The following is a 26,615-nucleotide window of genomic DNA, read 5'->3' on the forward strand; positions in this document are numbered from 1 at the left end:
CTCTCACTGTTGTGGCCTCTCCCATTACGGAGCACAGGCTCCGGACGCGCAGGCCCAGCGGCCATGGCTGACGGGCCCAGCCGCTCTGCGGCATGTGGGATCTTCCCGGACTGGGGCACGAACCCGTGTCCCCTGCATCAGCAGGCGGACTCTCAACCACTGCGCCACCAGGGAAGCCCTATTAGTTGCTTTTTAATGTAGAAAAAAATGTAATGTTATTGTCTGTATTAAAATAAACCTTACCATTGTTGACATACACTGTTCTCAGAGTTCTGAATATTGGTATGATTCTTAGTTTAAAGTGTTTTTGCCACAAAATACAATGAAAGAGGAAAAATAGGCTCTTTTTATTTTTTACAATATGAATCAAAAGCCTTTGAATTTTGCAGAAATTCCATATCTAAAAATCTGTCCTAAATTTCTAGTTCACCGCAGTAGCTTTTTTTTGTTTTTTTTTTGATGTGGACCATTTTTAAAGTCTTTATTGAATTTGTTACAATATTGCTTCCGTTTTATGTTTTGTTTTCTGACCGTGAGGCATGTGGGATTTTAGCTCGCCGACCAGGGATTGAATCCACACACCCCCACATTGGAAGGCAAGATCTTAACCACTGGACTGCCCAGGAAGTCCCACCATGGTAGTTTTTATAGAAGAAAAAAAAGTAGGGCTTCCCTGGTGGCGCAGTGGTTGAGAGTCTGCCTGCCGATGCAGGGGACACGGGTTCCTGCGCCGGTCCGGAAAGGTCCCACATGCCGCGGAGCGGCTGGGCCCGTGAGCCATGGCCGCTGAGCCTGAGCGTCCGGAGCCTGTGCTCTGCAACGGGAGAGGCCACAACAGTGAGAGGCCCGCGTACCGCAAAATAATAATAATAACCCATATGTGCAACAATAGGTGATTTTTTTTTTTCTTTTTCTTTTTTTTTTTACTCCAAGTTTACATTTCTTTAAGTTCTTCGTATGCCATTTGATCAGAATCATGCATTTCAAAACTGCCGAGTGTTTGCCTAACCAGTTAGAGTAGTTATATTTCTCCTTTGGAAACTGCACACCTCAGATTGAGACTCGAACCCGATCGTACCTCTCAGCTGGGACTTGAACCCACAAGCTCTGGCTCAGGAGGGTACTCAAATCCACAGTCTCTCAACTGAAACCACGCACCTGGTCCCAGGACTTGATGAAGCTGAGGATTTTTATGTTTCAGTGCAGAAGGAATTAAGCGAGAGGCAAAGCGATAGGCAAGAAGTAGATTTATTAAATATAGAATGCTTGGAAGGACACAAGCAGGCAGGCAAGAGGCTCTGCTCCAGAACTAAGTAGGAAAGCAGATTTATTTAAGGAGATACACACTCCGTAGACAGTGTGGGCCATCTCAGAAGGTGAGAAGCCCTGGGAGACACACATTCCATAGACAGAATGTGGTCCATCTCAAAAGGCAAGAGCAGCCCTGGGAGATACGCACTCTACAACACATTCCACAGAGCGTGGGCCATCTCAGAAGGTGAGAGCAGCCCTGGGTTATGGGGTTGTTAGTTTTTATGGACTGGGTAATGTCATAGGCTAACCAGTGGGAGGATTGATTATTCCAATTATTTGGGTGGGAGGGGGCAGGGATTTCCAGGAATTGGGCCACTGCCCATTTTTTAGCCTTTTATGGTCGGCCTTGGAACTGTCCTGGTGCCTGTGGGTGTGTCATGTAGCATGTGCTAATGTATTACAGTGAGCGTATAATGATGCTCCAGGCCCACTGGAAGTTGAATCTTCTGCCATCTTGGGCCGAATCAGTTTTTGTCCTGAATGGCTATGACATTCTTTTAAAAGTTGTGCCCTGGGAATTCCCTGGTGGTCCAGTGGTTAGGACTCGGGGCTTTCACTGCCAGTACCCAGGTTTGATCCTTGGTCAGGAAACTTAGATCTTACAGCAAAAAAAAAAAAAGTTTGTGCCCTGCCACCTTCCCTCCTGTCTCATTTTCATTAGTACCTTCTGCTTGTTTGTGGGTTTTTTTTTTAATTTGTTTTCTTCATTTTATTCAATTTCAAAATGGAAAAGAAGGCAAAAGAAGGAATTTTCCTAGACCTTGAATCATGTGATTTACCTTGGGGCAAATGGTTCTGAAAGCCATGAAGCTGGACTAAGACCAGTTATAAAGAGCAGTAAATTAGCTACTTCAGCACCAATAGCTTCAGTAAATCAGCCTTTCTGGATTTGAATGTGTCCATGTGAGGTTTTTTTAAATTTATTTATTTTTGGCTGCATTGGGTCTTCATTGCTGTGCTCGGGCTTTCTCTAGTTGCGGCGACCGGGGACTACTCTTCGTTGTGGTGCGCAGGCTTCTCATTGCGGGTGGCTTCTCTGTTACAGAGCATGGGCTCTAGGTGCGCGGGCTTCAGTAATTTTGGCTCACGGGCTCAGTAGTTGTGGCACGTGAGCTCTAGAGCGCAGGCTCAGTAGTTGTGGCGCACGGGTTTAGTTGCTCCGGGGCATGTGGGATATTCCCGGAACAAGGCTCGAACCTGTGTCCCCTGCATTGGCAGGTGGATTCCTAACCACTGCGCCACCAGGGAATTTCCTCCATGTGAATTTGAAACCTAAAACTGGTCTACACTTAGTAACAACTTCTTTTCAGATAATTGATTTTAGATGCTTTCTGCTTCTTTTAAGTTCACATACTGGCCATTGTCATTTTAGGAAATGACAGTGGCTTTGTTTTAAATGTTGATGGAGAAAAGTATAGAGAACATAATGAATACTATTTCCAACTATTCTGGAGTAGGGGCAGAGCATGTGGGGTAGGGAGCTCAACTTTGGTTTTCCAGATGTTTACTTGCACAATTCCTGATACTTATGAGAAAAGGAGAGAAATCAGAAAATCTAGAAGGTGGTTCTTGTCACCACCATCATTGTTAAGAAAAGTTAGGGTTATTTATTGTTTCCCATTGTTCTTTATCACTTTTTTTTTTTGACAGGCACTGTACCTCCTTTAATTCTTTTTTTAAAAAAATACCTTTATTGGAGTATAATTGCTTTACAGTGTTGTGTTAGTTTCTGCTGTACAACAAAGTGAATTAGCTATATGTATACAATATATCCCCATATCCCCTCCCTCTTGAGCCTCCCTCCCACCCTCCCTGTCCCAGCCCTCTAGGTCACAAAGCACCAAGCTGATCTCCCTGTGCTATGCAGCAGCTTCCCACTAGCTATCTATTTTACATTTGGTAGTGACAAAGGAGGCAAGAATATACAATGGAGAAAAGATAGCCTCTTCAACAAGTGGTGCTGGGAAAACTGGACAGCTACATGTAAAAGAATGAAATTAGAACACTCCCTAACACCATACACAGAAATAAACTCAAAATGGATTAAAGACATAAATGTAAGGCCAGACACTATAATACTCTTAGAGGAAAACATAGGCACAACACTATGACATAAATCACCACAAGATCCTTTTTGACCCACCTCCTAGAGTAATGGAAATAAAATAAACAAATGGGAACTAATGAAACTTAAAAGCTTTTGCACAGCAAAGGAAACCATAAACAAGACCAAAAGACAACCTCAGAATGTGAGAAAATATTTGCAAACAAAGCAACTGACAAAGGATTAATCTCCAAAATATACAAGCAGCTCATGCAGCCCAATATCAAAAAACCAAACAACCCAATCCAAAAATTGGCAGAAGACCTAAACAGACATTTCTCCAAAGTAGACATACAGATTGCCAACAAACACATGAAAAGATGCTCAACATCACTAATCATTAGAGAAATGCAAATCAAAACTACAATGAGGTATCATCTCACACTGGTCAGAATGGCCATCATCAAAAAATCTAGAAACAATAAATTCTGGAGAGGGTGTGGAGAAAAGGGAACCCTCCTGCACTGTTGGTGGGAATGCAAATTGATACAGCCACTATGGAGAACAGTATGGAGCTTCCTTAAAAAACTAGGGCTTCCCTGGTGGCGCAGTGGTTGGGAGTCCGCCTGCCAATGCAGGGAACGTGGGTTTGTGCCCCGGCCCGGGAGGATCCCGTGTGCCGCGGAGCCGCTGGGCCCCGTGGGCAATGGCTGCTGGGCCTGCGCATCTGGAGCCTGTGCTCCACGGTGGGAGAGGCCACAACAGTGAGAGCCCCGCGTACCCCCAAAAATAAATAAACTAATTAAAAAAAAAAACCTAAAAGTAGAATCACCATATGACCCAGCAACCCCACTACTGGGCATATACCCTGAGAAAACCGTAATTCAAAAAGATACATGTACCACAATGTTCATTGCAGCACTATTTACAATAGACAGGACATGGAAGCAACCTAAGTGTCCATTGACAGATGAATGGATAAAGATGTGGCACATATATACAATGGAATATTACTCAACCATAAAAAGGAACGAAATTGACTTATTTGTAATGAGGTGGATGGACTTAGAGTCTGTTATACAGAGTGAAGTAAGTCAGAAAGAGAAAAAAACCATATGCTAACACACATATATGGAATCTAAAAAAACGGTACTGATGAACCTAATGGCAGGACAGGAATAAAGATGCAGAGAGAGAACGGATTTGAGGACACAGGGTGGGAAGGGGAAGCTGGGACTAAGACAGTAGCGTTGACGTATATACCCTATCACTTTTTAAAAAAATCTTCCTGTCGCTTTCAGGCAAATACTAGAGAGTCATAAAATAATAGCTAAGCTAATAGGGAGGCTACTGTGCACATCGTAAGGTTTAAAATATTAAACTTTAATCTCTTTTAGCCTCTGGACTTGAGTATTCCTTCTCAGTGGGGCTCTGAATACTGTGCCAGGGGGCCTGCTCACATAATTTACTTACTGAATGAACCCTTTTGTTTATAGCTGAGATTTGGTCAGTTTAAAAGAAAATAGTGTGTTTAGATAATGACATTACACACTTTCTGTTAGGTACCATCAGAATTTTTAAGTTAGGAAGGACAGCCATTTGTTGGATGGTGGCAGAACTGTATTGAATCCACGTCTGGTTTTTTGAAGTGTTCTTTTGAAATTTGGATAATCTTGTTTCTTATACTTTTTATTTCCTAATGAATCTTTTTAAAGCTTCTTCAAGTCTTAAATCTTAAGTTTTATACTATGGAATAAGGTATTATTAACTTGATGAGGGAAGTCTTAGAGACTAAAAATTGTAACTGCTGTAACTAACTGGGACAAATCATAGCTGGCAGCGAAGCTCAAAGTTTAATCACGTCCAGCACGTATTAGCCGTTGGAGTCAGAGCTTGGTGTGTTAAGCAGCTCTACCGTCTGTGTGTGGGTGTCTCTCTCCGTGTGTGCAAACATTCTGAGGCAAAGTAATCTTTTTAGTGGTTCTTTGATTGAAAAATTTCAAGTGCTTTTCTCTTTTTTCATAATTAGATGAAGGAAAAACTCAAAATTAATGCCCGGAGCCGTTCTGTTTAACATAATTTTAGCATCCAGACTGTTTCCTTCAGCAGAACTGAGCTGTTAAATAGTTTTTATTTATATTCATTCCAGTAGAAATTTAAGGAAGCTTCAACATGTAAATATTTTTGTCCCACCTGAATCATAGGTAAGTGAAATGCCCTAGGACGAGGTCTTTACTCTTTCAACTGGGTTATATTTTTAATGGAATTATTCTCCAGATTCTCAGATTCAGATACCCTTAACTAAACATCATCTCTCCTGAGAATAGAGGCCTGAGGTCTTCTGCTTCTCCTTTTCTAATTTGCTTTATCCAGAAGCCCTTAGATCCACTACACAAGGAAAGTATAGCTCTCATTTATCCCAGTTCTTACTGTGTTCACTGCCACAGGCTGTAAAAATCTCTGGGGCCCCCAAAGGAGGGAACATTCCAGAATACATAGTCCCAGAGAGAAAGAGTCTCGTGACAGGGGTTAAGCAGAAATATTGGAAAAGGCAGGACCTCATTCCATCTGGACAACCCACATTCAGTTGGAGTCTCAGAGGAGTGGAAAGAGGGAATGGTGAAGAATCAATATTTGAATATATGGTGGCTGAGAGTTTTTCAAAATTGATGGGAATTCTGTTTTGTCGGTGTGATTATCTGTTAGTTTTATAATCTGTGTTTTCTCAATAGTGTTTTTTTAAGATTTTTCTCTGGCTTGTTAGATTTCCTTAAACTGTAGTTCATATTATTCATCAAGTCTGAAATATACTTAGCCATTAACTCTTGAAAATTGTCTCTTCCCTACTTTCTCTGTTCTCTTCTTCCAAAGTCCCATTAGATGTTTGCCAGATCCTCCCATTCTAAACTCCATGTTTCTAAACCTTTCTCCTACCTTCAGAATAAAGGTCTCCCTGAATTTTATTTTCTTCAAACCCATCCTCCAGTTCATTGTGTTTCTTCCCAGCTATGTTCAATCTGCTGGTTAACGTATTAATTTTGTTGAATATACTTTTCATTTCTAGAAGTTCTGTTTCAAATTAACTAGTCTTTGTATAGTATTTTGTGTGTGTGTGTGTTTTCATTTAATGCCTTGTTTCATGCTTTTAATCATTTTAAGTATCCATATCCAATGTCTATAGTTCTGGCTGTGTTGGATTGGTTTTACTTCACTCTTGATTAATTGATTCTTGGTGTGTTTTGAAAATTTAGATTGTCAGCTTATAGTTGGCAGAGCTTTGTCTGTGGGAAATCTTTGCTAGCAAAATCAAACATATATATCTCTGGAAGAACAATGGAGGTTTCCCACAGATGTTCCTGTGCCAAGCATAAGCTCACACAGGCCTGTAGTTGTGAATTCTCAGAAGAGAGTCTTCTCTCCTCTTCTTTGTCCTCTTCCTTTTCCTATTCTTTCTTTTAACCATCCAGATAGGCAAGACAGAGGAATTTGCCTGCCATCTTCTTTTCCTTCTGTATTATCTCCCTGTGCCACCAGAGTTTATCCTCCTTGACACTGTCCTTGATTATATTTTTTGTTTTGATCAGCTGTATTGAGGTATGATTCACATACAATAAAATGTGCCAATTTAAGATGTACAATTTGATGAATAATTACTGCCATAACCATAATAATAGAGCATTTCCATGACCAAAATCAAGTTCTCTTGAAACCCCTTTGCAGTCAGCCTCCTCTCCCCAACCTCCAATCTGTTTTCTAGTACTATAATTTTGCCTTTCCTAGAACTTAATGTAGGCTCATGTCTAGCTTTTTTTCACTTAACATAATGCATTTGTGATTTATCCATGTTCTTGCATGTGTTGGTACCTTTTTATTGCTGAGTAATGTTCCATTGTATGGCTATACCATGATTTGTTTATCCATTCATTTGTTTATGGACATTTGGGTTTTCAGTTTGGGCCATTATGAATAAAGCTACTAGAGAATTCTTATATACATCTTTGTGAAGATCTATATTTTCATTTCTCTTGGATAATACCTAGAAATGACCGGGTCACATGTTAAATGTATATTTAACTTCATAAGGAGCTGCCAAAATGTTTTCCAACTTGGCTGTATCATTTTGATTTACCACGGAGTTCTGTTTGCTTCATGTCCTTACCAAGTGTTGGTATTATCAGTCTGAAATTTGGTCATTCTAATAGAGATATATTAGTATCTCTATTATGATTTTAATTTATATTTCACAAACGAATAACAATTTTTAGCATTTTTTCATGTACTTCTTAGGTAAAGTATCTTTTCAAATCTTTTGCACATTTTTTAATTGTGTTGTTTGTCTTTTTGCTATTAAGCCATAAAAGTTCTTTTCATATTCTGGACATGTCTTTTCTTGGATATATGATTTGTATATACTTTCTCCCAATCTGTAGCTTGAAATTCAATTTATAAACGTTTTGTGTGTGTGTGGCTGTGTTGGGTCTTTGTTGCTGCATGCAGGCTTTCTCTAGTTGTGGCGAGCGGGGGCTACTCTTCATTGCAGTGCATGGGCTTCTCATTGCGGTGGCTTCTCTTGTTGCAGAGCACGGGCTCTAGGCACGTGGGCTTCAGTAGTTGTGGCGCACACGCTCTAGAGCACAGGCTCAGTAGTTGTGGCGCACGGGCTTAGTCGCTCTGCAGCATGCGGGATCTTCCAGGACCAGGGCTTGAGCCTGTGTTCCCTACATTGGCAGGTGGATTCTTAACCACTGCGCCACCAGGGAAACCCCAATTTAGAAACTTTTTAATTAACATGGTGCCATGTGCCTTCAGAAATCTTTGCCTAAATTTTGATTTTTTCAAATCATGGGGGTGGGTTATCTATTTAGTTGTTTAATTTCTCAGTAATATTTTGTAGTTTTCAGTGTACACATCTTACACATCAGATTTATCCCTGTTCAGTTTTTTGGTCCTGTTGTAAATGTTTTGTTCAGTGTTTTTTTTTAATTTCAAATTCTGATTTTTCTTTGCTGGCTTATAGAGTTGATTTCTATTTATTGGTCTTGTGTCCTGAGATCTAGTTCATTTTTAGTTCTAGTACCTTTTTTTGTATATTCTTTAGAATTACCTACATAGACAATTATGTCTTCTGTGAATGAAGACAGCTTTACTTCTTCCTTTCTAGTCTTTATGCCTTTTATTTCTTTTTCTTGCCTGCACAAACTGACTAGAAACTTTAGTACAATGTTGAGTAGAAGTGATGAAACCTATATCCTTGCCTTTAGGGAAACTTCCCTTTGGGACTGTCTTCTTCCCACCCCTACAATGTCCAGTGTCTTAAATCATATTTGAAGTGTTCAGATGGATTGGAAGGAACAGTATTTAGGAGATGACTCCTACACTATGAAAGTAGGATTTGTGTTTTAGACTAAAGAATGCTGTAGCCAAGAGTGAGTTTGTCATCTGTGACCTGTATTTATTTATTGTATAATACAGTCTGAGTGGAGATAATTTGAAATGGACATGCTAACATACTGTTGTAGGATGAGTTATAGTATAGGGTGGAAGTTGGCTTTGAATAAATTAAAGGAGACCTTCATGAGAAAATAGGTAAGGCTACTATCAAACAAACGTTCCCATCTTCTCCCTGTTCATAATCTAACAGGAAGTTTCATTTTCTAACCTTGCTATTCATTAGTACTAGGTGGCTTCAAGAAAACGGGATAATCTTTGATTTGAAACTACCATCTTTTGACATTATAGTTCAACTTGTGAGTTCAACTGTATTGATTAGTTGCGTTGTTTAGGAGTTTAACCAAGGAAGTTAGATAAAAGGAAACTTTTCTGAAATAATTTTCCAGGTCATTAAATGAAATTCTTATGTGTTCAGAATGATCTTTTATTTTGTAAATTGCTACATATCTAGTGAGTCAGGTACCTCCTTCCTATTACTTTTAAGTCAGCATATTAGTAAGAGAAAGTCAGTATTGTAGAATACATGGGAAAAGGGAAAAACTTATAAAGCCTGTATTAAAACCTGAAACTTTTGTAGGGTATGTGTTATGTGAATTTTGCAAGCAGATAGTCAAATAAGACATTTACTTACTTATTTAGTTATTAGTAATTTGAGGAATTATATTAACTGCTAAGACAAGAAGGCTTATTTGAAATACAAAGGCTACATTTATTGAAAAGGATTTGTTTCAGTTATGGTTTCTTAAATGGTGAGGAGCTGTTTTCCTTTAAGCTACTAAAAAATGTGGACAATATCATGTCTCTGAAGTCTCTTTTTCTGATAACGTCCTTAGCAGATAATGTATATTGGCCAAGTAACGTTGAAAAATAGTTCAGTTACTTGAGGGGTGCTTTGTTGTTGGGAATGCTAGGTGGGAGTGTTTTATTGCTGACATTTTATTTAAATTTTGTATCGTTTAGATATTTGGATTTGAACTGCATTTTGGGATTTATCTACACTTAAAATGCCACCGGCAGTTGGAGGTCCAGTTGGATACACCCCCCCAGATGGAGGCTGGGGATGGGCAGTGGTAGTTGGAGCTTTCATTTCCATCGGCTTCTCCTATGCGTTTCCCAAATCTATTACTGTGTTCTTCAAAGAAATTGAAGGTATATTCAATGCCACCACCAGTGAAGTGTCATGGATATCTTCCATCATGTTGGCTGTCATGTATGGTGGAGGTAAGTACCCACTAAGGCCTGCTGTTTTAATTTTCATTAAGCAACCAGATGCTCTGTTTTAGGTAACTTAAAAAAAAATGTTTTATTCGGTGAGGTGTTTTGAAATGGTATTTCTCAGAGCTTTATGTTTAGAGTCACATTTTTTATTCTTGTTAACAATGACAACTCTTGCTTTGTTTGTTGCACTATAGTATTCCGAAACAGAAATAAGAAATTGTGAGGATTTGTTCCAATTCCGTATCATTGAACTTAAAAAAGCTCTCAGAGGGGGAAAAAAAATTTTTAAACTCTCAGAAAAATGACATGTGCACAACTTATTTTTCTTATTGCTCTCTGCTAGACTCTTGAGGTATAAATGTAAATAAAGATTTTTAAAAATTGATGTTGGGAGAATTAAAGTAAATCGGGCTAACCTGAATAGCACAGTTCAAAGTCTCAGGTAAAATCTTTTCATAGTGTTAGAATTAAAGAACTGGATAAAATCCTCCTTGTTTTGTTCCTTGTGATGTAATTAGTCCTAAAGCATTTCAGCTTCATCTTAAACTTAAGTTTTATCATTTTTTCCCTTTCTGTTTTCTTTGACATGTTGTGAAGGAAATGTGGAGAGTACGTTGCTTACCTTAATATCATTTAAAATACTGTGGGTTTGTTTGTTTGTTTGCCTTGGAACATCAAAACACAATTTAACATGTAAAAGTCAAAAACCTCCTATAATAATAAAATATGTAGTTGCTTAGTTAGCAGAGATTCGAAAGTTAAGTGTATTTATTGTTTGGGATTGACAGGGTTTCATGTTGATTATTTAGCCAAGCTTTCACTTTTTTAATCATAATTTAGTGCCTCAGATTATTTTCACATGAGCTCTTTAAAAGCCCAGTATAAAGATTCTGCAATTCAACTGTAAAACCTTAGCTTAGGCTTCTAATCTGGTGGCAGATTCAACCAATATTTATTAAGCCGTATGCACATAGTCCTCACTAGGCTAGGTGTGAGTGATAGAGAACACTGATCTTGATCCCTGCCCTTGGGAAGCTTGTAATCCTCTTGAGACAATAATGTAATCTCATGAAACAGGAATAATAAGTATTTGAAGTCTGTAAATTAGTTCAGTGCTTAATCTCATTGCACAGAAAAATGGGTAAGTTTTTTGTGCCTTTAAAATTTTGAACGTATGCCTGTTTTGTCTATTGTAAAATTAAGTGCTTTTTAAAAGAACGTAAGTGCTAAATTATAGTACTTACTTTTTTTTCCTGAGCCCAGAGAAATCAAAAGGGATTTTGGACATTTTCTAGCTTCTGAGAACCAATAACTTTGGAGGCTCTGAACTTGATCTGCCAGGATTTCTAATCAGGTTTTGACTGATGGCTTGAAGAAATTGGCGTAAATATTATCCAGAGGTACTCCAGGTGCTCAGTGTACCTTTAAGCTGATTACAAACAAGAGGTTCACATGCTGCAATTCTAAGAGCAAGAGCTTGAGAGCCGCTGGCATTTTGCATCAGAAGTAAGTGATGTCAGTTGTGCTAATTGCACATGACACTTTCTTTTGGGAAAGTTATCTCACCCAGAGATAACTAGCACATTTCTCTGAATTTGTGTTATAATAGGCCTACAAACTGTACCCCTCTCTATTTTTAATGATAGCTAATTGGGGCCATTCTTCCTGAAATAACTCTGAAAGATAAATTGCATATCAAGAGCCTTGTGGCATAATTTTTACTAAATGGGTTATTTTGTTTTGTTTGGCTCTTAGGTGGTATGACCCCATAAGAATTATATTTAAAACTGCCTTAATTCTTTAACTTGTACATTTCGGCCACACCCTCAACAATAATATGTTTTGAGTTGTGAGTGGTTTAGGGTTAAGTTTTCCTTCCTCCCTGCCTCCCTCCCTCCCTCCATGTGCTTTGGTTCACAGATATATACTGATACTTGTTAAAGTATATTTTTAAAGGAGAAGATCTTAGTTACTTACTCTTGGTTTTTGTTTGAGGTTTTCCTTTTTTGTGTGTGTTTTTTTTTTTTGCGGTACGCGGGCCTCTCACTGTAGTGGCCTCTCCCGTTGCGGAGCACAGTCTCCAGACGCGCAGGCTCGGCGGCCATGGCTCACGGACCTTAGCTGCTCCGTGGCATGTGGGATCTTCCCGGACTGAACCCTTGTCCCCTGCATCGGCAGGTGGACTCTCAACCAAAGAAAAGTAGGAGGGGGGCGGAGGAATTGGGAGGTTGGGATTGACATATATACACTATTGAAACTATGTATAAAATAGATAACTAATGAGAACCTACTGTATGGCATAGGGAACTCACTCTACTCGGTGCTCTGTGATGACCTAAATGGGAAGGAAATCCAAAAAAGAGGGGATATATGTATACGTAGAGCTGATTCATTTTGCTGTACAGTACTGTAAAGCAACTATACTCCAATAAAAATTAATTTTTAAAAATGAAAGTATAAATTCACATATTTTCAGTTCCACAGTAATGTCATCGTAACATTCCTAGTTTAGAACTTAAAATACTGTAGACTTTACAGCATTAACTTCTACTTCACAGAGTCAACAGTGTGGCAGTATTTTTTTATCTTTGTAATTCTGACTATACAAAAATCTGTTTAATGCCTAATTTATATGGACATATTTCATGAATATTCTTTCAGTATTTAATTCTTTCATCACACACAAGCTGTAAATTCAAATTATTTCTAAAGCAGCTGTGGCCTAATATTTTCATGAAGTGACTTAGAAGTTCAATGAGAACTTGTTTATACACATCCTTGGTTGAGCCTGAAGTCTCTCCCGCAGTCATTTCTTGACCAGCCCCTTAGAGAGAATTGGTCCTCAAATACTAGGATATCAAAAGCTTTCATTCCTTCTTGCATGTTTATTATATGTATGTATACATATATACATACCACAGTTTGAATATACATACCATAATTTGAAATTGGGTTCCTTGGGGCCAGAGCCTGTCCTTTTAATCATAGTGTACCATACTGCAACTCTGAATATAGTAGCACTAGAATATGAGTAATGCAGAATTTTTCATAGTGTTTATAGAAATAAAATATGTCAACATATGATCAGTAGTATATTCTGAATATGTGCATTCTGTGTCTGTTTTTAAAAATAGACTTACTACAGAATAAAGTCAGAATTTACTGTGCTAATAGAAGAGAAACTTGATTTGTATGTCTTCTGCTTTATAACTTTGGAACTGTAGTTCCCAAAATACATATGTAATGGGGAGAAAATGGGCTGGATTCAAAACTTGGTTCTCACTAGCTGCAAGTTCAAATATTAGTTCTTCTTGTGTCCCCTTCCCTACTGATGCATTGCAGTGACCCTTTCTTATTTGCAGTCATCTGCCTTAACAAGGCAGACATGTTATGGTGTCATGTAAACAAAGTTGTCATCTCCAAAGTCCAGAGCCATGAAGTAGGGACATAAGTATTATAAATAAATGAAATTCAGAGAATGTCAAATGTCATTCGTTTGTAATCAGCAAATATTGTTAGTCTAAGAGTTGTGTTACAGCTCTTAAAACATTGTTTGCTTTAGATAAGACTCATAATTAAGACTTAAAATTTTGGAAAAGGGGAATTACAGTTTATACCTATTTGTAGCAACTAAGGAGAGGCCATTTGATTTTTTTGTATTTGAAAACTGATACATGAAACGCATAAAATCTTTTTATTTGTGATCCTTTTAACACTACACTTCTGTTTGGTTTCTTCTCTCATGTTAAAGAAAAACTGATTTTTTGGTATGCATCTCTTTAGCTGAGGAGATTTAATCTGGTTTATGTTGTTAAACCTGAGAATGTTCTGACCATTATCTGACAATCTTCTACAAACATTTTTTCATAGTTTTGCTGTCACAAAACAGCAGTATAGGCACAGAACCCGGTTAACCCTAGAAGACATTCCATTCAATTCAATACCTGAGATATCTAGGTGTAAATGGGAACAGTTTTGTTTTGTTTTGTTTTAAATTTAGATGTCCTAATTGCAAAACTACTGAACTTGCAGAAAAAATTGTGTATTTTGCCTTTGTTTTTTCTTCTTTTTAAAAAATATGACACAAACTACACTTATGATGATGTGTAAAGAACACTCTTAAAATCTCTCATCAGTCTGCCTATCCCAAAAATTAACATAGAGCAAACTTACTAAATATGTGTTGATCATATCCCAGATAAATCAAGAAGCCGACGAACGTCTGTTACCAAGGCTTTCAGCCTATTATGCCTTATAAGAGAAAGATTAAGGAAAGACTAGAGTCTTTTATATTTTAGTAAAATTCCATCCAAGATTTCAAGATAGAGAAGATACACAATTAATGATTCTTCTAGCATCTTTATTTTCCAGCACACATACCTATGATTATGAAATAATTATAGATAACAATATTCTTACCACTGCCTTTTGTTGTATCTGCTTATTTGGAAGGACTTGTCGTTTAGTGCCATCAATGCCTTGTGTACCACTAAATTTTTGATTATCTCTTAGGTCCTATCAGCAGTATCCTGGTGAATAAATATGGCAGTCGTCCAATCATGATTGCTGGCGGCTGCTTGTCAGGCTGTGGCTTGATCGCAGCTTCCTTCTGTAACACTGTGCAGGAACTTTACTTGTGTGTCGGAGTCATTGGAGGTGAGTTGATTCATTTTCAAGCATTAATATATCGCTGGCTATTTGGTATTCACCTGCATTGGTCTTTCAGATCTTGAGTGAAAGTCCCTCCTTATAGAAATTATCATTTTGACAACCTGTTAATTTAAGAGCAATAGAAAATCAAGTTTTAAAAAGAAATTGCTGTCATACAGTAGGTGTACATTGTTGAATAAATGAATTGAAAGAAATGATTGTATCCCTTGTCCTAAGAATAGTCAGTGATTTGTAGATAAAATGTGTCCAGCAGTCGTTGCAAGGGCGGTCATTGGTTACTATCTCTGTCTCGCTCTCTTTTTTAAAAAAAAAATTTATTTATTTGTTTGTTTGTTTGTTTATGGCTGTGTTAGGTCTTTATTGCTGCCCGTAGCCTTTCTGTAGTTGTGGCGAGCGGCGGCTAGTCTTTGTTGCGGTGCGCGGGCTTCTCATTGTGGTGGCTTCTCTTGTTGCAGAGCGCGGGCTACTCTTCATTGCAGAGTGCGGGTTTCTCATTGCGGTGGCTTCTCTTGTTGCAGAGCACAGGCTCTAGGTGCACGGGCTTCAGTAGTTGTGGCACGCGGGCTCTAGAGCACAGGCTCAGTAGTTGTGGCGCATGGGCTTAGTTGCTCCGTGGCATGTGGGATCTTCCCAGACCAGGAAGGGCTCGAACCCACGTTCCCTCTGTTGGCAGGTGGATTCTTAACCCCTGTGCCACCAGGGAAGTCCTTTCCCTCTTATTTTAATAGCCAAATTAAGATAATGAACTGCTGATGAGTATGATAAAGATTATGTATAACTTCACAGTCCAGAGACTTTGACTACTAACATTTTTATGTATATATATCCTTCCCAACTTTTTTCTATACACAAACATAACTTTTTTCAGAACAAAAAGGGATACGGTGACATAAAGTATTTTGTAACCTGTTTTTGTCATTTAAGAGCATATCATGAACAACAACCATATGTATGTCGGGCACTGTCTACATGCTGTGGGCATAGGGCAACAAGTCCAGCAAAGTCATGCTGTTTCATGGGAAGAGGCAGACACTGCTACTCAGAAATAAATAAGAAAAATCAGGGAGTGATAAATTCTATACAAAGACCTTGCTGAAGAGATGACCTTAATAGAGTAACAGCAGGGAACTAGCGTTGTGAAAATCTAGGGGAACATAGACCCTAAATCAGCAGCATGCTTGTTAGCACAGGTGAGAATGGTCTGGTATGAGATCTGGGAGGTAAGGTCAGGGTAAAGGTTATGGACAGAAAGCCAATAGCAGGTTTGCAATAGGGGAGTGACCTAGTCTGGTTTACTGGTTTAAGTCTCTGAATAGCTTAGACATAAATGGTAAGTAGGGAGCAAGCAGGGGCCAGGGAAGAGCATCTCCAAGTTATTTGAATATTTACTTATACTAGCAACATTTATTGAGTAATTCTTGTTCCAGTAATTTAAAATATTACTTTTATCGTACATTAAATGTTTATATATATTTTAGGTATATTCCTGGACTTTCTGTCCACTTTCTTCAGTGTTTACCTATTCCTGAGTCAGAGTCACACTATTCTATTGATTGTAGCTTCCCCCCCCGCCCCCCGGTACGCGGGCCTCTCATGTTGTGGCCTCTCCCGTTGCGGAGCACAGGCTCCGGACGCGCAGGCTCAGTGGCCATGGCTCACGGGCCCAGACGCTCCGCGGCATGTGGGATCTTCCCGGACCGGGGCACGAACCCGTGTCCCCTGCATCGGCAGGCGGACTCGCAACCACTGCGCCACCAGGGAAGCCCGATTGTAGCTTTTTAAAGTCCATTTTAAATATCAGTTCTGTTTAGTCCCATCCTGCATCACCCAAAATTTTCTGGTTGACTCCCATGTGTTCTCTAGTATGTTTTAGAATCATTTAACCTCATCTCCAAAATGAAATGCACTGATATTGTCATTGGAATCACGTCAAGTTAGCACTTACATTTGGGGAGTATTGACATCTTGGCAATGTTGTGTTTAATTATACAAAAACTTTGTATGTTGGTTTTAATTCTCTGGCCCTTCAGGAAAGTTATACAATTTAGCCATTATAAATTGCACACTAAAGTTTTTGGTGCTGTTGTAAAAGGAATAATTTTGTATTGCATAGTCTATTTTAAAAACTGTTTTTAAAACTCTATTTGATAACAGTCTCCTTAATTACATTCTTTGCTTATAATGATCCTTCACGTGACTTGCCAGATTTGACAGTTAATCACCTTCAAATAATATAAATAACAATTATAAAAATAACTACTAACATTTATTGAGTGCTTACTACATGCCAGGCAGTAAGTTCTTTAGTCACAGCAGTGCTGTGCGCCTGTTTTACATACCATGAAACAGTCACAGGAGGGCAACGTGTCTGACATTACACAGCCAATAAGTGATGATGATGAGATTTGAACCTACATAGTCTGGTTTTATTTATTTATTTTTTCACCACACAGTTGATCCCCTTACTCATTTTGCCCTCTGCCCCTTTTCCTCTGGTGACCACTACTCTGTTCTCTATATCTACGTAATTGTTTGGTTTGGTTTGTTAATTTATTTTGTTTTTGTTTGTTGGTTTTGTATTCCACATATGAATGAAATCATTGTGGTATTTGTCTTTCTTCATCTGACTTATTTTACTTGGCATAATGCCCTCAAGTTCCATCCACGTTGTCAGAAATAGCAACATTTCATCTTTTATGGCTGAGTAGTATTTCATTATGTGTGTGTGTGTGAGGGGGTTATGTGTGTGTGTGTGTGTGTATATATATGTATATATATGTATATATATACATATATATATACACATACATCAACGATCTTTATCCATTCGATCGTTGATGGGCACTTACGTTGTTTCCATATCTTGGCTATTGTAAATAATGCTGTGATGAACATGGGTGGGTGCCGTTATCTTTTCAATTTAAGTGTTCTTTTGTATTCTTTGGGTAAATACACAGAAGCGGGATACCTGGATCATATGGTTGTTCAAGTCTTAATTTTTTTAGGAATCTCCATACTGTGTTCCACAGTGGCTGTACCAGTTTATTCCCACCAACAGTGTATGAGTGTTCCCTTTTCTCCACATCCTCGCCAACAGTTGTCATTTCTTCTTTTTGGTAATAGCCATTCTGACAGGTATGAGGTGATCTCATTGTGGTTTTGATTTGCATTTCCCTAATAATTAGTGATATTGAATATCTTTTCATGTGCCTGTTGGCCATCTGTGTGTCTTCTTTGGAAAAATGTCTGTTCAACTGCTCTGCCTTTTTTTTTTTGTTTTGGCTACTCCTCACAGCATGCGGCATCTTAGATCCCTAACCAGGGATCGAACCCATGCCTCCTGCAGTGGAAGCTTTGAGTCTTAACCACTGGACTGACAGGGAAGTCCCAACTCTGCCCATTTTATAATTGGGTTTTTTTGTTGTTGTTGAATTGTATGAGTTCTGTATATATTTTGGACATTACCCCTTATCAGATACAGCATTTGCAAATGACTTCTCCCATTCAGTAGGTTCTCTTTTCATTTTATTGATCCACTTCCTTTGCTATGCAGAAGCAATTTGATGTAATCCCATTTGTTTATTTTTGCTTTGGTTTTCTTTGCCTGAGGAGGAGACATATCTAGAAATATATTGCTAAGACCATACTGCCTGCATTTTCTTCTAGGAATTTTATGGTTTCAGATCTTATATTCAAGTCTTTAATCCATTTTGAATAAATTTTTGTGTTTGGTGTGAGATAATGGTCTAGGTTTTTTGTTTTTTGTTTTGTTTTTGGCATTGGCTGTCTGGTTTTCCCAACACCATTTACTGAGGAGACTATCCTTTCTTACTATATGTTCTTTGTTCCTCTGCTGTAAATTAATTGTGCATGTATGCATGGGTTTATTTCTGGGCTTTCAATTCTGTTCCATAGATCTATATATCTATTTCTCTGCCATTACAATGCTGTTTTGATTATTATGGCTTTGTAGTATAGTTTGGAAGCAGGGTGTGTGCTACCTCCAGCTTTGTTCGTTTTTCTCAGGATTGCTTTGGCTATTCGGGGTCTTTTGTGGTTCCATATAAATTTTAGAAATTTTTGTTCTATTTCTGTGAATAATGTCCTTGGGATTTTGATAGGGATTACGTTGAATTTGTAGATTGCTTTAGGTAATAAGGACATTTTGACAATGTTGATCCTTCCAATCCATGAGCACGAGATATCTTTCCATTGATTTGTGTCTTCAATTTCTTTGAACAGTGTTTTATAGTTTTCAGGGTGCAAGTCTTTAACCTCCTTGGTTAAATTTATTCCTAGATATTTTATTCTTTTTCTTAGGATTATAAATGGGGTTGTTAATTTCTGATAGCTCATTGTTAGCATATAGAAATGCAACAGATTTTGACTTATACTGCTTTTGTATGCTGCAATTTTATTGTATTTGTTTATTATTTCTAATAATTTCTTGGTGGAGTCTTCAGGGTTTTCTATACATAAAATCATGACAGTCTACAAACAGTGACAGTTTTACTTCCTTTCCAATTTGGATGCCTTTTCTTTCTTTTTCTTGCCGGATTACTCTGGCTAGTCCACATAGCCTGGCTTTAGAGCTCACACTTTAAACCGCTATACAATATTGTGTTGTACTTTCCATTACTTATATCTTTTTTTTTAAGTTTATTTTTCATTTTATTGTTTATTGAGGTATAGTTGGTTTACAGTATTAAGTTTCAGGTGTATAGCACAGTGATTCACAATTTTTAAAGGTTATATTCCATTTATAGTTATTATAAGATATTGGCTATATTCTCCGTGTGGTACAGTAGATCCTTGTAGCTTATTTTATATATAATACTTTGTACCTCCTAATTCCCTACCACAATCTTACCCCTCACCCCCTTCCCTCTCTCCACTGTTAACCACCAATTTGTTCTCTATGAGTCTGTTTCTTTTCTATTATATTTGCTAGTTTGTTTTATTTTTTAGATTCCACATATAATTGGTAACATACAGTATTTGCATTACTCTCTCTCTAACTTATCATATTTCACTTAGCATAATACCCTCCAAGTCCATCCATGTTGTTCCAAATGGCAAATTTTTATTCCTTTTTTATGGCTGAGTAGTATTCCATTGGGGGGAATTATATATATATATATATATAATCTCCCCACATCTTCTTTATTCATTCTTCTGTTGGTGGACACTTAGGTTGCTTCCATATCTTGGCAACTGTAAATAATGCTGTCATGAACATTGGGTCTTTTGTAGTTCCATGTAAATTTTAGAATTTTTTGTTCTATTTCTGTGAAAAATGTCCTTGGGATTTTGATAGGGATTGCACTGAACATGTAGGTTGCTTTAGGTAATAAGGACATTTTGACAATGTTAATTCTTCTAATCCATGAGCACAGAATATCTTTCCATTTATTTATATCTTTTTGAATTATATACCTCTTAATTTCTTTGTCTGGTTAAGTAATGCCAAATATGTTTCTGACATTTATTGGAGTATGTGATTCTTTTTTCACCCCCTCTCCCCAGGTCTTGGGCTTGCCTTCAACTTGAATCCAGCTTTAACCATGATTGGCAAGTATTTCTACAAGAGGCGACCGTTGGCAAATGGACTGGCCATGGCAGGCAGCCCTGTGTTCCTTTCTACCCTGGCCCCCCTTAATCAGGCTTTCTTTGGTATCTATGGCTGGAGAGGAAGCTTCCTAATTCTTGGGGGCTTATTATTAAACTGCTGTGTGGCTGGAGCTCTGATGAGACCAATAGGGCCCAAGCCAACCACTGTAGAGAGATATATGTCTAAAGAATCTCTTCCGGAAGCTGGAAAATCTGACGCAAAAAAGGGGGCAAGTGATGCAAATACAGATCTCATTGGAGGAAATCCGAAAGAAGAGAAAAGATCAGTCTTCCAAACACTTAATAAATTCCTGGACTTATCCCTGTTCAAGCACAGAGGCTTTTTGCTCTACCTGTCTGGAAATGTGCTCATGTTTTTTGGACTGTTTACACCTTTGGTCTTTCTTAGTAATTATGGCAAGAGTCAGCATTACTCTAGTGAGAAGTCTGCCTTCCTTCTTTCCATTCTGGCTTTTGTTGACATGGTAGCCAGACCTTCTATGGGACTTGTAGCCAACACAAAGTGGATAAGACCTCGAGTTCAGTATTTTTTTGCTGCTTCTATTATTGCAAATGGAGTTTGTCATCTGGCAGCACCTTTGTCCTCTAGCTATATAGGATTCTGTGTCTATGCGGGATTCTTCGGATTCGCATTTGGGTGGCTCAGCTCAGTATTGTTTGAAACGCTGATGGACCTGGTTGGACCCCAGAGGTTCTCCAGTGCTGTGGGATTGGTGACCATTGTGGAATGCTGTCCTGTCCTGCTGGGGCCACCACTTTTAGGTATAGTATGTCTCCCTATTTGTATGGTTCTAATAACATAAAACAGAAGATTAGGAAGGTGATAGAAGGCAGAAATCAGTGAGCTGCTTGACAGTCTTTCTTCGCTTCTGTACCCTCAGTGCTGGCACAATGCTTGGTACAGCGTAATTGCTCAAATAATAGAACTGAATTAAAGTGAATCATCAAGCTGAAAGAGGAATAAAAAACTATTACACACTTAAGTATGTATAATAATTTTTCCTGATAAAAAACCTAACATGTTTATTGTAGAAAAATGTATGTATAACCACCTTTAAAATACTGTTGGTGATTTCTTTTTAATTGTGGAATTTATTCAGCAGTAATATTTAAAATAATAACAGTAGGTACCAGGTGAGGGCTCACAGTATACCAGGGACTGTCCTAATCTTTTTCTGTATTTTGTCATATATTACAAGTGTGTGGTGTCAGACTGTTATTGTTCCTGCTTTATAAATAAAGAAATAGAGGCTTCTAAAAGTGAAATAACTTGTCCAAGATCACACAGCTAGTAAGTGACAATAAAATCCGGTGTATTATTCTCTTAAGAATGCTAAATGGTTTACATTTTAAAATTATTATTGCTACAGAATGCAACTATAATTTGGACTTCTGGATGTGAGTCATGCTTTTGAGATTATGCACCATAAAGTAAGGAAGGATACATAACAGAAGATCCACTACTGACCTGTCCACCCTCTCTCCTCCCTATATATACCCAAGGAGATTCCAAATCCTGACTGTTTTTGCTTCCTAAATCTCTTTCTAATCTGCCCATTTTCTCTCCATCACAACTACCACTCTTATCCAAATCTCCTATCTTCTGTCAGTAGGCTTCTAACTTTACCCATATCCAGTCTAGCTGTTCTTCGTCTCTTAGAACACTCCAGTTGCTTCCCACGTTCTTAGGGTGAAGATCAGATTCCCTGCTGTGGCCTACTAGGTCCTGCGTGGCCTGGCCCACCTGTGTCTCCAGCCTCATTTCCCACCACTCAGTTTGCTCTCTGCTTCTCCTCTCACACCCTGTGCTTCCTCCTATCACCTGCCTTTGCACTCGCTGTTCTCTGCCCTGAGCCTTTTCCCATCTCCCTTCTCCTTGATAACTCCTATCCTATAGGTCTTGGCTAAGGTTACACTTTAAGAAGAGGCTTCCTGACCCTAATTGCTGGTCTAAAACCCCTATTTTCTGCCTTCAGACGCTCCTTGTAGCACTTGTCACAGTCTGTGTAGTTATTGGATTAACACTTCTCTTCTCCACTGAGCTGTGGATGTTACCTCCTTTGCTCACCCTTAACTCAGGGCCTAGCAGACCCAGGGCCATGTGTATATTTAGAGAATCAATAAGTATTGCTGAGTGCATGATGCCCTATGTTGGAAAACCGTATGGAATTATATTTGAATTGGTTATTATGTCCTTTATATGTGTAGGGTTTTCCATAGTTTAATAAATACTATTTTGAGATGCTAATAAATTTTACTGTAACAAGGGATTCATGGCCGAGAAAAGTTTGGAAACGCCAAAGTAAATAAGTTTCTTTACTATCAGGTCTAATAAAGCCTTTAATAGAAAAGACTATGTGTCATTTCCAAATTTACTTGACTTTGCAAACACTAGGGAGTAACCCTGTAGCACAGAAGTTATGGTGCAGGCCTCAGAGTCAGACTTGCTGGGTTGAATCAGCCAACCTGTTTCATTTACAAGCTTTGTGACCTTGGACGAGTTACTTAAGTTTTCTGTACTTCAGTTTTTCTGTTATACAGTGGGGATGATGGTAGAACCTTCCTGTTGTGAGGATTAAGCACTTAGAATGGTGGAAGGGTGTTGCTGTTAGTTAATGTTTTAGCAGAGGATGAGTGTTCACAGGAACGCCCTTTGGGAAATGCTGATGTCAGAGAAAGTACATTGGCCTGGGAGACTAGAATTAGCTCTATGGCCTTGGGCAAGACTACTAAACCTCTTTTGAGCAACAAATTTTTCCATTGACTATTGAGAGGATTGACTCTAGGTGGTCTCTAGGATTTCCCCAATTCAAATTTGCCAAGATTTAATTATTTTCAAGTTCCTAAAGTTAACAGACTGCGCGGGGCCATCCAAAATCAGTGTGACATTATAAGTAAAAGATCAGATAATTATGAGCAGTTTCTTTTTAGATAATTAGTCATTTATGGGCTCTTTGAATGGATTCTTAAGCTTTATTTGGGAAAGGGCGTAACTGTCTACCCACATAATTTTTTTTTTTTTTTCCTTTTTGACATCTTTAGGTCGTCTCAATGACATATATGGAGACTACAAATACACATACTGGGCATGTGGTATAATCCTTATTGTCGCAGGCATCTATCTTTTCATCGGCATGGGCATCAATTACCGACTTCTTGCAAAAGAACAGAAAGCTGAGCAGCAGCAGAAAAAGGAAAGTAAAGAGGAGGAGACCAGTATAGATGTTGCTGAGAAGCCAAAAGAAGTTACCGATGCAGCAGAATCTGTGGATCCTAAAGGCATAGAAGGAGGCCCCAAGGAGGAGGAGAGTCCAGTTTGAACCTGTGGGGCTGGTGGGTAAATGGAGCAGCTCATGACCCCAAATGTTCTATTGGCCTGTGATCTACCAGTGGTGCTCAATGCAAATACTGGACATTTCTGTGGGAATCATACCAGGGGTTCGTTGATGGAATTTTTGTTTCACTCCTTACCAGTAGCCTGGGCTAAAAATGTCATAGCCTTTGGGAAGGAAGTGGTTGAAAAAGAATGAGAGAAGGAAGTTGGTTTGTGTTTTTGTTTGTTTAAATCTTTGCTTTTAACAGTGTCATGATAATGTGCTGTGATAGTGTGATAATAATATGTGCCTTAAGTTTTAGTCTTTAGGGAGCCTTAACTTTTAAAACCATTCTGCTTAATTCATCCATTTTAAGTGTTCTGTTACAAGGAAAAATAACTAGTTTGAGGCAAATCTAAAATTTAATCTTGCTTCATTGTTATTTGTAATAATAGTGTCAGACATTGTCACTAGAAGATTTGAAAGTTGGGGTTTTTATAAAATCCTGACTAAAATATTTTCCTAGCATCAATAGTTGCTTGGCATATGTGCCTGCTAGATATATATTTAGGAAATTTAAGGCATAAAACTTTGCAAACATCTTGGCTGTTCTAGATGCACTGTACTCATCAGTACACCTCCTCCAGTTATCTTTTCTTGGTTTGCTTATTAGAAGCCAAGTGCTTGAGAGTTGACTTCATTAAATTACTATTTTTGCTCCCCTTTCCAAAGATAAATCTTGAGTGGTCATAGATCACCGCCCCTTTTGAGATCACATAGTATTTCCCCCCACACACTGGAAAAATTAGTATTAAAATAAACAAAACTGTGTATTTGTGCCTCCTCAGTAAATTAAACATAGACAGGCATTTCAAACAGCAGCTGAATTCAGCTTAGGTTTTTCCAAAACTTCAGTTAAACTGTGAGACTTGGAATCTTTTGTTGTTGTTTTTCCTGGAATTTTCCCCCTTTGATTCATAGTGGTTCCATTTATAGCCACATCTAGCTTAGCACTGTGTGTGAGATAGTCTTTGTGTGTTCAGTTTTTTGGGTTTTTTAAAAAATATTTGCTAATTAAAGAGACCCATAGAGATTTGGCCCACACAAACCAATAAGGATAAGATTGGGAGAGAAGTTGCTATGTTTGCTTTAATAAGTAACTCCTTTTCTTTTTCTTATAAGGCCTTAAAGAAAATTAATGTTTTGCTTAGAATTATTAGACACATTCTTACTCTTTACATAAACCTAAAGATTTTGTGACCCTTTTCACTTATCTGAAAAGTAGAGAAATGGGTTTAGTATAAGGATAGGAAGGAGGATGGACCAGAATGAAAACTGTAAATATTTTTTCACCTAATATCTTTTAAATGGTGGCAGGAGGATAATGATAGACAGTCAATAAATTATATTCAATGCATTTTTAAATGTCATTGTAATTGACAGTGTGAAAGTATAGATATAAAACCTTAAGAGGCTGGCTTTTTAAAATAAACTTTTTTTTTTTTAAGAAATGTTTCTTCTTCCATGTGCTTATTTTCTTGAGGAAAATATTTTGTGTCTTCATTTTTATTATCAAGATTCAATTTGGCCCTTCCTAATGTAAATTATTCAGCTTATGTGTGTTGGGATTTGTGTATATGGCTTAGTTTGATTTTTCTCCTTACCTCTTCTTTAAGGCAACCAGGAGGGGAATTTTTTGAAACGACCTCTCTGAAAGCATTTTGAAACCAGAGCAGTTAATCTTAAGGATACAATGAAAGCTCCCCTTCTGTGCCCAAGTATCATGACAGATGGAGGAGGAATTTTAGTGGAGAAGCCTACTGTGATTGTTGGCAGGCTTGGCTCCAGTTTGGACTCTGCCATTTTGCATGGACTTAACCTCTGTGTACCTGTTTCCCCTTCTATAAAAATGAGGATCACCCTTGAGTAAAGTAATACAACTAAAAAATGTGAGGTGGATGGGAGTAAACCTGGTGTATGAGATGATTTTTCCCCATCCCAGTTGTTAAGCTACATCCACACATAAGACCCTACTTAGTCTTTTTCCATTAGTTGAATCTTGTTAGTGAAGTGAGGGGGTTTTGGTGCAGACTGACCATGTATTAGAAGGAAGTGTTCTGAAGTTGCTGTATTCTGAAGCAAAGTTTAAAAACTGGCTCAAAGCTGGACTAAACAAACCTTTTATTACCCAGTCCAACTCTGACTTTTTCCCACTGAAGATACAAGCTTAAGGGATTTATTCAAGATCAAGTTTGGTAACAGAGCCAACACTAAAACCCGATATAGGCCTACTCTGCCATCTATTCCTTGTTAACAATCAACTAATCCTCTCTGTATTGCAGTGTTGTGTTCAACACTGGATGATGCATCTGGGCTCTCTGACTGGGCAGTCTGTTGTCCCTTGCTCCATATGAGGATTGACTAGACTTAATTTTATTTCAGTTGACACAGCTTCAGTGGCTGCTTTGGGAGAATAGAGTCCCTGCCTATCTTTGCGTTGTTCCACACTCTGTAAGTCACAGAGAACATACAGCTCTCTAAGTAGTTATGCCCAAAGAGGCTTGGGACTGTTCAAGAGTATACTCTGAAATAGCCTCCCAATTCAAATCTGGAAAATTATTTAAGAAACTGATAGGTTGGACAGTTGTAGATGATCATGATAACAAGACTATATTATCACATTATAGTCCTCTATTGAGAACTGAAATTATCTTAAACTATTCAAAATAAATAATTTCTACAAAAAATATTCAGGAAAGGATGATGCTAAAACAAATTATGGAAAATTCAGGGAGGTATTTTTATCCCCGATTTACTCACATTGATGAATAATCCTCTTATTCTTGGGTTGTGTGAATTTAGTAGTTTGTGCCATAGATTATATATGTCAATATTAATCCTGTATTTTAAAAAGGAAAAAAAATGTTAAAAGCCATTTAATATATGAGCCAATGTTTTATTATATTGAATTT

At 38.1% G+C, this 26,615-nt stretch overlaps 2 protein-coding genes across 2 annotated transcripts in view; both read left to right on the top strand.

Annotated features, from left to right (window-relative positions):
- The window catches only part of SLC16A1 (solute carrier family 16 member 1), a 34,514-nt gene extending 9,360 nt beyond the window's left edge, over nt 1–25,154 (top strand). Inside the window, exons 2-5 of the mRNA XM_004263195.3 lie at nt 9,770–10,030; nt 14,540–14,683; nt 20,225–21,091; nt 23,372–25,154. Of these exons, the coding sequence (XP_004263243.1) occupies nt 9,814–10,030; nt 14,540–14,683; nt 20,225–21,091; nt 23,372–23,649 (1,506 nt within the window). The 5' untranslated portion in view covers nt 9,770–9,813 and the 3' untranslated portion in view covers nt 23,650–25,154. The remainder of the gene's footprint in view (nt 1–9,769; nt 10,031–14,539; nt 14,684–20,224; nt 21,092–23,371) is intronic.
- The window catches only part of LOC101280867 (monocarboxylate transporter 1-like), a 140,806-nt gene that overhangs the window by 9,359 nt on the left and 104,832 nt on the right, over nt 1–26,615 (top strand). The gene's annotated exons all lie outside the window — the stretch shown is intronic.

This window comes from Orcinus orca, chromosome 1, assembly GCF_937001465.1.
Source record: "Orcinus orca chromosome 1, mOrcOrc1.1, whole genome shotgun sequence".
Taxonomy (NCBI): Eukaryota; Metazoa; Chordata; class Mammalia; order Artiodactyla; family Delphinidae; genus Orcinus; species Orcinus orca.